The sequence below is a fragment of the Manis javanica genome, chromosome 7 (assembly GCF_040802235.1).
Source record: "Manis javanica isolate MJ-LG chromosome 7, MJ_LKY, whole genome shotgun sequence".
Classification (NCBI taxonomy): domain Eukaryota; kingdom Metazoa; phylum Chordata; class Mammalia; order Pholidota; family Manidae; genus Manis; species Manis javanica.
This window is the reverse complement of record NC_133162.1, coordinates 13,139,914-13,155,049: the sequence shown is the minus strand read 5'-3', so window position 1 is coordinate 13,155,049 and position 15,136 is coordinate 13,139,914. Positions and strand designations below refer to the sequence as shown.

At 37.1% G+C, this 15,136-nt stretch overlaps 1 protein-coding gene across 3 annotated transcripts in view; it reads right to left on the bottom strand.

Moving 5' to 3' along the window:
- Window positions 1-15,136, bottom strand: part of SHTN1 (shootin 1) — a 98,871-nt gene that overhangs the window by 65,604 nt on the left and 18,131 nt on the right. For 2 of the 3 annotated variants that reach the window (XM_037011093.2, XM_037011091.2), the window contains exons 3-4: window positions 9,305-9,365; window positions 2,853-2,947 (exon numbers count right to left, since the gene is read on the bottom strand). In XM_037011093.2, the coding sequence (XP_036866988.1) occupies window positions 2,853-2,947; window positions 9,305-9,365 (156 nt within the window). The remainder of the gene's footprint in view (window positions 1-2,852; window positions 2,948-9,304; window positions 9,366-15,136) is intronic. The other variant, XM_073240337.1, reaches the window with a different exon arrangement.

The window sequence follows — 15,136 nt, the reverse complement described above, 5'->3', positions numbered from 1 at the left end:
AAACTAGGATAAAAATAGTCTCCATTACAGCATAGGAAGATTAAATGAGATATTACATATAAAGTGTTTAATATAGTGACTGACATACAGTAAAAATTTAGTAAGTGTTATCTAGCTACTAATAGTAACAAAGGATTAGTTTGTGTGTCTGGTTTTCCTGTGGAAATCATTTATCTGCTGGTTTTCTTCAACCAATGTATTTATCTATGCATTTTTTTCTTCCTCTTGGTACTCATGCAGAAATGAAAGTACTAATTTTTGCCCTATGGTGCTTAATATGTTACTTTCCAGGCCACCTTCACAATCATGTGTAATAACCTGATAGCTTACAGCTCTGCCCTCAAAAGAGTTTAATGTCTACCAAGCCTGCCACCAAAATCCACCAGCTACTATCTTGCTGTAATATCACTACTATATATAACTAGGATACTAACTCAAAAAAAGCCAGACAGAAAATTTCAAAAGTCTTCTTGGAAACATCATTTTCACATTTTGAAAGAAGAAATACACAATTTATATACAAAAATATCTTATGACCATACTAACTGGATATTTTTGAAAATTCTTGGTTCACAAATTCTGGCTAAGTAATTCCATTGCAGTTACTATTCATCAAGATGTATAGGTTAACGGCATGCTACTTGTTTTTTGGGACTTTTCTAAGTCAGAAGGCAAAAATAAGCTTTTATAACACTACAGTAACAGAATCTTCTACTACAGTCAAATTTAAAGAGTTTTACATTGGGCAAAATTTGATGAATAAAGACACAAAGTAAGCAAGTTAAACAAATCTGGAGCATACAATTTAAATAAAATTCAACTATATTTATCAATTTAATAAACACATTTCAGCAATGCAAAGTCCACACTTGCTTTTAAGAAAATTGTGCAAATTGCATCATAAAAATGAAACATTTCACTTGTCATTAATTTGAGGGCAAGATTTAGAAAAATAAGAATTAATTTGCAGAAACTTTGCTGCTTAGAAAATGGAGCCTACTTTCAAATGGATCTTACACATTCCACATCCAATGGGCACTTCTACAGTGTCTGACTGAAAAGGCTTTTGGTTTGTTTTTTTACTACAAGCCCCATGAGTTCATAATGTATCCTAAGAAACAAACCATATGTCCATTTCTAAAAAGACTTCTGAAGGAACAAACTGTACAAATTAAGGATCCTATTGCCAAGACTAAATCACGATCGTGACCATAGAGATGAGTGACACAGTGATTTGTGACCAGGGATGTAAACAGTCGTCTGGCAGCTGTTTCAGCATACACACGCTTGGACCACACTTCCAGAGCCAGTGGGTCAGGTGTATTCTCAAGACATCACCCCTGCTCTACCCTGACACTTAGGACAAGACAAGTGTAGCTCAGAGGCATGAATTCTCCTGCTCCATCACCTGTTTAACTAAAAAAAAAAAGTGGGAGGGAGGATAAAATAAATTTTTAAAGGGGGCCATAAACAAACCAATGATTAAAGCGTGTCTTGAACAGTGTGTCTTATTCTCACTCCAGTCCTAACTCTAGCCCATCCTGACATTTAAGATGAAACAATAGCAGTCCAGGGAACAGAACAAACTTGCCCGAAGTCATGTATGCCCAAAATGACAGAACCAGGACTAACACCTGTATGTACTGCCTCCCAAACCATGCATCTCCATTACCTCTGCCAGTCCTGAGAGGTAGGCGGTGTTCTCACTGTGGGTGTTCTCACTACTGCAACAGGAATACTTGCTAATTAGAGAAAACAGAGACTGCCCTTAGCCACTACAAGATTCAGAGTATAGTATACTCCAAGTACAGCTTTCTCCTACTTGTTCCAAAAGAATAAATAAAGGAAATAAGAAGAGAATTCACACATTACTATGAACCAGAGAACTCCAATGATGTGCAGCAGAGAAATGCTGTGACAGCAGCCACGTTATCACTGTTGTTAAAGCAATTGCCTGTACTGCTATGTGTTCTTCAAATAACAGAAGAGAAGTTCCAGACACATATTTATGTTCTTATAGTTAGATTCTGACTGCAAATCTTATAAATTCTCATGTAGTGTCATTACACAAACAATTAAGCAACATCATCTCTAGCAAGCACACTGCTAATGCAAACAAATTAAACAGATAGATGCAGAGACTGAGTGATTGATTGATCTGTAGAATTTCAGTCACATCCAAAGAAATAGAGGCAGTTGATAGGGGAAAGAAGAAAGAAACACAGCCAGCATTACTAATGAAATTTAGTTGACAATTGCTGTAATTCATTTTCTGATGAAGTGGCTCAGATACATTTTACCCAGTGCAAAATATGTAAGACAGAGATAAGAACAGTCTTTAATAATAATGTACTTCTGATGAGATAGAGTATAGAAAATCACACCGTTGGTAAATCCATCAGCGAGAAGCGATCAGTAGGGCACTGAGGTCACCTCCAGCATGCCCTCACTTTGCTTTTGCAAATAATCACCTGAAATGCAGGGCTTGAGGCTGACTTTTTCATTTGATTCAAACACTCATTGCTCTTTTATGTCACACCAAGTTAGTTCAAAACTTGGGTAGCATTTTAACCAAAAGCACAGCCATTTGGAAAGTCCAGATCAACAGACCATTTTTCACAGGCACAAAGCACAAATGCCAAAATGTACACATACAAATGCTCCTTTTACCATCAAAATTAGCTTTGCATTAAGACAGACATTTACATAATCATATTCCATGATTCTGAGATCTTACACTTTCCTCATCATCAGAGTACACAACTGATTAGAGAACTAGAAAAGCAAAAAAAAAGATAAAAGCTACTGCTGAGAAAAGCAAGGCGAAATTTTAAAAAGGCAGAATTCCTCACCTTTGTTGCCAAAGCTTCAGCACTTTCTCGGCAAGTCTTCTCTATTTCAAGATGGTTCTGCATAAAATTAACTTCCTCTATAACCATGTGAGAAACTAGGAATGAGGGGGAAAAAAGTCTCAGCATTCAAAAATTAGTCAGCTATTCCAGAAGCCCACACTTCTTGTCCCATGATTAAGAATATTTCAATTCTTTAGCTAGCCAGACCTTTAGCTACATTGGAAAGAAAGTTTTGAAGACGCTGCCCTGATTAAATCTTAGCTAATATTTGAATGTAGGAGGAAGAAAGAAGGAAGAGCCTTTATTGCTATTACACACATTTTAAGAAAGCCATTTGGGGCTTTTTAAGTGTCCATTTTCTGTGTGGCTGTATACATAGCCATAGAAAGGTCCACTCATTTAAACAAAAGAACACCTCAGAAATAAAATGTAGCAAACACGATTTCCTTTTCCTAGCAGGATATAACACATGGATCTAATAAGAAATACAAAAATAGATAAATCTTAAGTTGGTCTCATAACTGGAATAGCAATGTGGCAGCTTAGCTAAGGTCAGTATTGCAATAGCAGTCTTCATTACTGACAGAGTAGTTACTATTATTTAGTAAACTTCAGGGTAGAAAACTATTCTAATGAAATTTATGTACTATATGATGATGAAAGTAGATGCTTCTTGCATCGCCGACTGTCAGGATGAAGAAAAATAAAAGTTCATTTGATATTTTATTTTTGATACCAATGCTTCCAAAATAGTAATTTTCAGATTTTTTTGGGTGGCTGGTTTACATAAACTATGATTTAAAGGTACAAAGTAATTTAGAACTTGAATTATACTTTGAAGATCCATAAGAAACATGCCAATCCCTTTCACCCACATTCCTGGTTCTAAGAAAATGCTTAGAATCTCAAATGGAACTGTAGAGACATATACTTACTAACATTGGTTTGGCTTAAAAACAGAAAAATTAAGGACACCCAAACGTGAAACCCAACAAAGTTAGGCAAAAAGCACTGGGCTCACATAACACAAAGGGAGATTACTTTTGCTTCATTTAAGCTTAATTAACCTGCAATTATGATTAAACTTTGGGGGGGGGAATTTCTCTTCAAATTAAATACAAAAATGTATTACTTCCTAAGTCTGTCCCAAGTTCTTATTATGTTAATATTCAAATTCATAAAGCAGCACTAAATGGCCAGAAACATCTCTAACCTTGACATTTTTTCAGGGGTAATAATAATCTGCAGCAAATGCAGGCCAACCAAAAACCACTTAACTAATTAGTAGTTGCAGTCACCGAGAAAAACATGAATCAACACTGTTATTACAAGTGGCACATTTGAGTGGCATCTAATTATGACTTGATGAGCACGATACTTGCATTATCAACATTACTACTACATCCCATCAGGGCCTAAAAGCTGCTGATGGCATTGACTTTGAGAAACTCCCACTCAATGGTACTGCAGCACCCAACAATTGGCTTGGCAGGGCCCCCCTCACTAAATGACACGTTAAGCGTAATTACTGGTAGACATTGTAAATAAACAGGATTGGAAGTGAAAATTGTACCAAGTGCATAAGACACAATCTGACACATTGGAAGTGGCAGCCTTAATTGAGAGTTTCTTTGACTGCTCAAGATCATTTCAACTGCATTTCTCAGAGGACAGTGATTATAACTGTGGAGACAGACGGCATAATGGTATCAGCACTGCTGACAGAGCAGTGAATTAAATTGTATCTGCTGTTGTGTGAAAGCCTTGATGAGAGGTACAGATGCCTTAGTGGTCTTATCATTATAACACAATGGTCATGTTGTCATCAACCTTTCTGGCTCCAATTGAAAAGAAATGATTGTGTGTTGAGGCTCCCCCCACCCTCCACACCAACCCCCCTTCTCCTCTTCTATCTCTTGTTCTGAATAGAACCAATTTTCAGAGAGCTATGAAATCACGCAATAGGTCCTAAAATGCAGCTGCTTGGCATACAAACGGGTCCCCATTAAACTGGAATCACACACAATATGTGTTTATGCCAGAAGAACAAATAGAAGCTGAACACAGGCCAAGTTTATTCACACACACAAAGCCCATGTAGCTCTTCATCAATATAATTGCCTTTTATATTGTAGTTTAAATAATAGGCTCTATTATTTCCTTAAAATCCTAATATTCCTGGCATTTTATCACTATGTTTACAAGGTGGGTTCTTCAAAAATGTGAAGGAAAGAGAAAAGAAACCTATACAATTTTTTACAACATCAAATATTACTTTGAATTTTTAGCCTTAACTACTTGACATCTTCTGCCACAATTCTGGTATTTCCACTATCATAACAAAAACATAAACACTCTGCATATTTCATGGGAATTTTACTTTTTATTCAACAACATTCTCTTGTATGGAAGAGTCGGGAAAATCATTCCACAGTAGTTAAGTTTTAGGCCTAGGGGAAAAAAAAAAAAAACACATTCTCTAAACATTTTGTAAAAAGCTGTCCTGTAATTTAACTTGATAAACTTAGCTAGGTAGCACTAGCCCACATTTTCTCCAATTCTGATATGGTATACTCCATCAGGTAGAGATTTCATTTCTTCTTCTAAGTAGAAATTCAAAATCATGCTTCAAGTTTTAGTTGAAATAATTATCTCAATAATAAATTGGCAGCATAGAAACCAACTAAACAACTTTGTAGACTCAAAAGGGAACATATTTCAAAGGGCATTTACATCTTTAAAAAGCATGCCTCCATTTCCAAAACCAAAAGTTAGGTACATGACACAAAACAGAATTTTTTTTTAATACATGAATATGTATTTGCACTTTTCAAAGGAAAAATGTTTTAAAATTCATTTTGTGATTTGCCTTATGGTCTTGAGTTTGGGCTTGTCTCAAAATTCCCAAATCTGAGATCACTACACTCAAAGCACCTATAATTTGGATGACATAAAGGTTTAAAAAATTTTTTAAAGATGAACTTTAAATACAGTGACCCAATTACTGCAGTTACATTTAAAAAAAAAGAAACCTAGTATTTTAGAAATACATACTAAAATATTTTATAGATAAAATATGATGACTAGCATTATTTTCAAAACAACCTGAAGTCAGTGAGATTAGGTGAATGGATATACAGATAAATGGAGATTGCCCGTGAGTTGATAACTAGTAAAGCTGTGTGACAGTACATGGGGATTCATTATGCTATTCTCTCACTTTTGTATAAACGTGAAATTTGCCACAATAAAAGGGTTGTATTAGTGACTCTGAGAACCCAGAAGTATAACCTACAAGTGTAACCTATTGCTTCTATCAGTTTAGCAGAATTAGTCTGTCTCTCATCTCTGTAACCCCAAAACACGCTTAGATACTTGCTATCAGAATACAACACATTGTTGAGTAACTGGTTTGGAGGGGCGGGGCAGTAGTAGGGGTGTAGGTTCTCTTGCACCTAGCAAAATGCTATGCACAAGTAGGTACTCATGTTTGTGTGTGCTTCAATGACTGGAAAAATGTATCAGGCCTAAGTTCATCTGGGAGCACCCTTTTTCGAGAATGTTCTGTGTAGTACAGAATTGCTTAGGAAACACCACCATCCATCTAATGGGCCAACTGTGTGTCCAGCCTGTGCTAATAAACCCTTTAAATGTATTCTCTCAGAAATCATATGATATAGCTATTATCACAGCAGTTTTATCTTTGAGAACACTGAAACCTAGAGAAGTAAAGTAACATCCCAAATGACATTGTTCTCACTGGCAAAGCCCAACCAAACCTATTTCCAGGTGACTCAATTTTCTATGTTCCTTTCTAATGCATCATATTTAAAAGTGGTATTGCTTCCTGAGAAAAACTCCTCTCCACCCAGCAGTACATAGAGGCAGGTTGTCTCGAAAGTGTATGTGGTAAACATACCTTAAGTCCTTCTGCAACGTCAGACTACGCAGAAAGGTTTTCATGCAGTATGAAAATAGCCATGAAATCTGGCAGGTATGCAGGTGTGCCCTAAAAACAGACCATTCAGGCTCATGTTGTGGCCTGGAAGACATGAAAAGGCCTCTATGTGCTTCTACTTTCACAGGCATGTCTTTCTAGGGAACATGATCTGCTGTGTAGTGGTGCTTCCTGCACAGAGAAACAGCAGAAAGGCTCAGGAATTGCTGGTAGAGGGCCACGAATGGCATGGGCATGTGGCAAAACCAGCTGGGAAAAGCATGCTAAGCCAGGAGAACTCCATGGCCTAACGATGCTTCTCCCAAGCCTCGATCAGCTGCTCTTCTTAAACTTCGAGAACTAGGCCAAGCAGGTAAACATTACAGGGAGGATTTACCATTTAGCACCAAAAAATACTTCCCCCAGAGCCATCCAAAGGTGGAGACTGGCGTCCAGAAACTAACCCACAAAAGGTAAAGGATATGAACTCAATAATTGAAGGGCAGTCAAGCACTGGATGGCACAGACTGTGGTAGCAGCGACTAATCTTTATTGAACATTTACTACAATGCCAGACACAGGGTTCATCCCCTTTCACATGGGTGATCTCATTTAATCCTCAAATAGCCTGAGGCAGGGTGATTTAGCCCCATTTTACCAATGCAGAAATTACTCAGGGCTGCATGTTTTTAACCAAATGGTGCTTTTCACTGGTGATAACTGCCTTTTCCCCTTTCAAACCTGAAGTCCTGTCCTCTGTTCAAAAGTTGTGAACCATTTATCTCAAAGACAAGTTTTTAAAGTTTTCTTGGTCCCCATTTTCTATTCTTTCGAAACTAAGTGAAGTTAGCACTCTGTTCTCCTGCCATCTAAACTTTAATTAAGCAGACTTACTAAAGATAGAAAGTAAATGAATACAACAATAAAGATTGCTGTGGTAACTTTTCAACTGACTCAGGCTCTGAATTCCTCTTAAGGAAAAATGTACATTGTTAAAACTATCAAAAGGTATTTAGAGGAAGAGACAAAGAAAAGAAAAAAGACACAGTAGATGAAAGTGAAGTTTACCCAGTACTCTAAAGGAAGGCGGATTTGCAGGTAAGTTGCTTCCACTTCTGCTAATGCAAAAGACAAAATCCCTTCTACCTACCTGGACCAAAATATTTTATGATAAATCTAACAATAGAAACTTGAACTATTCCCTGTGGGCACAGTAACAATCCACTATGAATAATTAATTCAAGTACATTAACTGGTAACAAGTCAATGATGTAACTAATTCAGACATGACTCAGTGTCAGCACAACGTAAGAACATTCCACTAATCCTGCTTAGGGAAGGAGAAAATCCTATGCAATTGCAATTTATATGTTCACAAGTAAAAGCTATTTCTGTCATAGCATACTGGCCTCCAAAGATAGTAATATCATTAAATTCCTTTTAGATTTTCTCTGTTGCAGCCAGATACTTGGGGAAAAAAAAAAACTGGCTCCTGAAATTTAACTCTAATGCTGCATTTTTATGGCTGTTTTACCTTCAACAAGAATAAAATGGGTTGTTATGTAGTTACCAAGTCAATACTTTATGATATAATCAAACAGCCTGACTAACATGGCATCTGCAGAATGGTGGAGAAATATCCTGCTTCCAAAAGGGTCACTTTGCCTGCTAAGGTCTGCCCCTGTTCCCATGACTTATTTCCTTCTGATCTTTCTGAGTGTAACCAAATATGTTCTATTTTACCAGATAAAAGTAGCAACAGATTACATCACATAAAACAGTAACATAGCAAAAATTGAGATTATTTCAGCTTTTGTCGGAATATGACTTTCCTTGGTGAGAAGGCCATTTCAAAATCTTAAACGTGTAACTTCTGTGAACCTAGAATTCCTTTTCTATGAATTAACCTAGGAACTAATTAGACCTCTGTAAAGATGTATGTATAAGAATACTTACCATAGCATTATTTCTAATAGGTAAAAACCAGAAATAATCTATCACTGAAGAAATGTTTACATAAATTATGGTACTTCCATATAATATGTTTATAGGCAACAATTAAAACTGATATACATCTCTACTGACCTGCCAAGATGACCATAGTATACTGTTTGCTAAAAAAAAGCAGGCTAGAAAACTAAATGCAAATTATGACAGTACTTTTTTTGTAGGTACCTACATTACACAGATAAAAGACCAGGAAAGGAAAACTATAAAATACTAACACTGGCTTTTCTCAAAGAGTCAAGATAACAAATAGTGTTTGTTCTCCTTCAAATGTTCTGAATAGTAAACTTTTTTAATAACAAGTCTGAACTGTCTTTACAGTAACACACTTTTATAAAACAATGCTGCTAATTCCATGCTAGTGCATTTTTTTGGTAACTGGGAAGACAATTCCTGCTTTCTTGGACACCCAATATATCAGCAACTAAACATAGGGTACATGTCTATCCACACAATCCCCAAACACAGTAATGTGTGTTGCAGTAATTCCACAGAAATGCTTACATACTTTTCTGAAGCTCCTCCAGTTTTTTAACAGCTTCATCTCTTTCTTGTGTAATTTTGTCACACTGAAGGAGAAAACACAGAAATATTAAATTTGTATCATTTGTTTGAAAAGGCAAGAAAGAACAAACATATAAACAACAGCAATTTTATGAAAATGAAACAAAAATTTAAAAATTGAAACCATTAATGGTCATGTGGAATTTGTACCACTCAGCGAGCATGGTATTTGTACCATTTATATCTGGCCAATTTTCTGGGACCTTCTAATATAATGAATCACCTTACTACTTGTAAACTCCTCAGTAACAGACCAACTTAACTTCCTCAATTAAAATTATCCATTCTTTAAGAGAGTCTTTGTGCCTGTTTTTAAGTAGGTACTTTGCTAATACAGTGAACACACCACTCATCTGCAAGTCAAAGTCCCTGAAACTGGAGAGAGCTTCAACTACCCAGAATGCTGTGCACAACTGGTAGGGACTTCCACGTGCAGACACTCTGCCGCCCCACACCCCATGCACTCTCTCATTCAAGAGGAAAAAACATCCTCGGATCCCTAGAATTATGGAAGAGAAGTCAACAAATTAAAAGGGAAAAAGATAAAATATTCTACAATACACATGTATCATTTACATAAACTGATTTTAATTTTAGAAGGTGGGAGGAGTCAGTGAAAAGACCTAAGTAAGACCATAAAAAGCAAATATAACTATTAAAGCATGAGGACTTTTTAAGGCATCTGACATAGAAACAAGTATCTAATATTTTAATAGGCCCTGAAAGGATTAATGAATTTTTAAAAACCTAATGTCCATCATAAAAGCTGAATCCAATTTACCCTGAATTTCATAAAACAGGGAAGTATAACACATTTTGGAAAGATTTTCATCAGAAGCATCTAAAACATTAAAAAATGATTTTAGTTATCAGTGACACATGGAATTTTAATTTGGTGGGAACACCATAAAACTGTAATAACAGGACCACTCTAATTTTAATCCTACCATATCCAATAAATATAGAGATTTCATGCCTTTTGATATTTTTCATTTCAAATTTCAATGGCTAAAATATTATAATGCCACTGATTTTGGAAAACCCAAATTAAAATAATGATATATTCTCATCTAATAGACTGGCAAAAACTAAAACAGCCTGATAATCAGGGGATGGAAATTCTCACATACTGCTGGTAAAGTGCCGACTGGCTTCACTACTTTGGAAATAAACTATCAAAATGGAAAATGCACAGACCCTATGACTCAGCAATTCTACCTTAGATTCTATCACTAGAATCTCTAGCAGTGTGCATAAGATGATCTGCACAAACCGGTTCAGCCCTTATAATAACTACTATCATGGTATATTCATATAATACACTGCAGAGCAGTGAAAATGAATGAACCAAAGCTGTACCAACATGTAAAAACCTCATGATGTTGAGTAAAAGCATTTACAGAATATGTATCAAACAATACCTTAAGCACACAGAAACCTTTATATATTTGTACCATATATGCATATTTCATGATACATATGACATACATAAAAAACACAAAATAGAAGGATACACACAGAATTTATGACAGTAGTTGTCCCTTAAAAGATAGGGAGGGGAAGGGACTGGATTGGATTACACAGGGGATCTCCAATTTTATATGCAGCATTCTTTTTTTATTTTATATTTCAAAACAATAACAGTTAGTTCTACGTGGCATGTATTTGTTATATTATTCTCTGCCCCTCTCTGTGCTTTAAGATATTTTTAAAATAAAAAAGTTATGAAGCAAACAACTGTTTTCCCCTTTAATCTTTCAAGAACAGAAATTTAGAAAAAAAACCCTATCCTGTTCATTTGGGCAAATCCATTCTTGCAAGAGTACCTGAAACAAGTACAGTGCTAAGTCAGTATAGCTGTTTACTAAATCCTGGCCTAGACCCTGCACAAGACAGGCGGGGCCTGGACCAGCTCCTCAAGGAGAAGGCACATTTTTTCACCTAAGCTCTAGGGGAAAAAAAAAAAATCTGTCTAATATAGTTTTAACTTAACAGGTAAACTGCACTTACTGTTTTTTGGTGTTTCAAATTCTAAACACTAGAGTTCTGCATTCTCAAATAAGCTTTCTGAGATCCACACCGGACAGTTCAGCACCTGACTTTGTGAGACTGCTAGCCAGCTGATTCAGGAACAGTCCTCTTGTTTTCTGGAATGTGGCTTCTGCTTGTGGTTTCGTTCGCACCACTCTGCCCCTCTGCCCACCCCACCGTCCACAATGCACAGGATAAACCCCAAGAAGAAACAACTTCTGACTAGACAAACACCTGAGCTATAATTCCCAAATGAAATATATCTGTGTTTTACTTTCAAATTAATTTCATGTTTCTTAATCTGGCATTTTGGAAGGTGTGAGATGCCCTGTGAAAAACTTTATCTAAGAGTTGGTGTTTTTGAGTGTTGCTCCTGATTTAATGTGCTTGGATTCTTCTATATACCTCTCAAAGTTCCACCTGAAGGAATCAGAGGCTAATTTAATTCCTGCTCGTATTAAACAGACAGTTTTCACTGAGGCTTCGCACAGCAAGAGCATTAAACAGGGTGGTACTCTACTCAGATCTGGAAAAGGCCACCAACTGACATCACACACAGGCCACCAACACAGCTACCATTTACTTACTGGTCATTAATGACACATGAGAATTGTAGGTTGGGTCATACCAGTCCCCCAAAAGCAACTCTATGCCCCTGCTCTGTGCTCATAAGGCCAAGGTAGACAGGCTTTGGTTAATAACAGGTCTCAACATCACAATCTTATTCCAACATGAGTAGCAAGTCTCTATAGCCCAGCTCCACGTGTGCACACTTAACCTCATAGTCATCACTGGCAGGTTCGAAAGCTGTCTTCCAACCCCAGCTGTGTTCTATCAGGGGTCTTCATATTGCTTTGCTTTCTATTTTCTGCAACCACATTATGACAGAACTGGCAGCCACAGAATTTACCATCTGCAATGGATACTGAAAGGGGGAAGGGGGAGGAGGACCCACACAAGCTGCAAATGCAGCTTACGTATTCAGAACCAGAGCTGAAAGAAATGGGAAGGATGCACCCGTTTACTAAGCAGAAATCCAAACATCCACTTATTTAATCATTTTAGGTGAACCCCAAAACTAATCTTATAACCCTTCTCTCATTCTACCAACAGAGAAGAGTGAGCAAGGCTCCTGGGCCTTTTTGGAAGAACATTTTTATGTCCCATGGAAGCCCCTCACCCAGCCTACCCCTTCCTCTACCCAGCTCATGCAGCTGCACCATTTGTAGAAAAAGCTTCTTTTTGTGTGAGAATTACTCGCAAAGACTTTGCAATAGCAACAGATGTTCTTGGGCCCACATCACTTAATTACGATGCCCAACAATTCTCTGTAGCTCAGGCTGCGGTAGCGCCCAGAGGCAGACTGCTGCCTTGCTCAAGCAAGCTGCACAGCGCTACATCTATCCTAGGGTCTCTATTTTGGCTCCTGAGGAAGCAGTGAATTGAACAGAGGTTGGTCTTGCTGGTTTTGAGTATGAGAAGTCGTACTCTTATTCTCAGAAACCCTGGTTATTATCCAGCTCTCTTCCTTGAGCCTCCTCCAGATAGATCCCTGACTTCTGAAACTAAGCCGGCATTTCAAAGCAGTGGAGGACTGATTTGCAGAGGAAAGCCTTTCCAGTGTGAATCAGCGTCATCCCCAACACCCCCAAACGGGGCTGCTCCACTCTTTCTCCCTCGAATATCATCTACTATTTATATAAAAATGCCTGTTTAACAGGGCTCAGAAGACATACAGGTAACTGATGTAGACACCAAGAGATCTTTATATTTTGCTGTGTGTATTTTATACAGGAAAAACACCAATATTCTGAATTATGTCTAACTTCGGCTAACATAAACACTCATTTTTACTTTTGTGGTGCACAAATGCAGTGGAAGAATGCCAGCCTCTAGTAAGGCCAGTTTGGGGCCCAAGAAGTGTACATATGCACTGCATACACACATCAACAAAACACACAGTCTACACAGAGGTAAGTACCCTGCAGTTGGCGGAATAAGCAGGTATCTATTGTACTCACTGAAGGCCTCTTCCTCTGAGCATTGAACAAATTATTTATACAGCACCTACACAGGTCAGGCACTGTGTTAAGCCTGGGGAACATCATAGACAATGTGCTCTCACAAAACTTATGATCTACCAAGAAAGAGCAACAGTGAAAAAAGCAATTTATAAGAACACTCACTGTAATGCGAGAAATACTATACTACAGGAACAAACAGCAGAGGCTATTTGTCCAAAGAAGCCTCAGCCCTACACCATTTTTACTTATTTTTCCTGAAGTTCATTCCTTTTGTGTCCAGTTACAATATTTAAAAATTTAAACATGCATCACATCAAAATAGTGCATATTTACCTTTTAGAATCTCTGGTGATGCAGTGAGAGGACCATCAAGTCGTTTTTAATAATAATCGACAATTCTATTGTTCCAGCTATGTAAGTTTGGCTAGAACTCAACTGTGCTTATCCTTAAAGAACACAATAAATTAAATCATTCCCACTAGGATGGAATTCCTTTCACTCTTTCTCTTTGGTGGTGTTCTTTCTTCCAATTCAAAGTTCTTTCCCTCCAATTTTCACAGGCGATAAAGTAGTAGCTGTCCCCTAAAGCTGTCTGATAGCATTCTCCAAATTCTAGGTATTGTGTGTTAGATGGAAACACATGTCATCAGAACAGAGATCCTTGCTCTTTGTTTCTGGATAGATTGCTGTTAATAAGAGACTCATTTTCACTTTCAAACTGCTAAGTAATTACTTTTTCTCTGGCACAACCACTTGTCCCTCTGTTCTAAAGAAACTCCATGTATGTGGATGTATTATGCATGAACAGTTAGCATAATGGATGCATATCTTTCTCTTTAAAGTAGCTTCTTTATTGATTTTTTTTTAAATAAAATACTTTGGGACCTTCACCTCGGAAATCTATACAAGAGGAAGAAATTTTAACAATAGAAAACAAAGCCAGGATGCAAACAGTATCATATATCTTGCTTCTTGAAACATAAGTCTTGGAAAGTGTCTCATTCCCTTTTCATTCATTGTTCCTGGCAAGCTGACAGAATAGCCTGATGCACTGTTAGAGCGGTTCACCCAAACGACTTCTAATCAGCCACTTAAACATTTATTCATTTCAAAACTCTATCTCAGGGCATAATATTAAACATAAATACTTACTGTTTAAAGGCAGACATTCTTCTATTACACAGATTTCCTTCTTTTATGCACACTCCACATACACCCCCGCCACCCTGAGAAATGTGAAAGCTATTCCATTAAAAGCTCAGTGAGGCTTTGCTCCCCATATAGGAAAAAACCCCAAACAATTATGACAAAGATCCTGAATGAGTCATAAAAGAATGCCCTTCAATGGTAGAAGCATGACTAACATTTGAATATGGTGATTGCTTTCACAAAGTAAAACATTTTATTTGGTTGATTCCAAAATATATAGTCTTCTATTTTTCCATTTCCCAAAAGAAACAGATTTGGGAGGGCTGCTGACTTCAGCTGACAGGCATTCTTACTTTTAACATACTGTTGATAAAGCCATTTAGAAACGAGGCAGAAAAACAACAGAGTGTAGCACCCCTTCCATACTCTCCACTTACCTTGATGTTAGAACAAAACACAAAACAAGTTTTTACATTTTAATCCAACCTATACAATTTATTGTGTCCTACAAAATATGTCAATAATAATGAACTTGGGTTGAGAAAATGTGACACAGTGCAAGAAAATATACA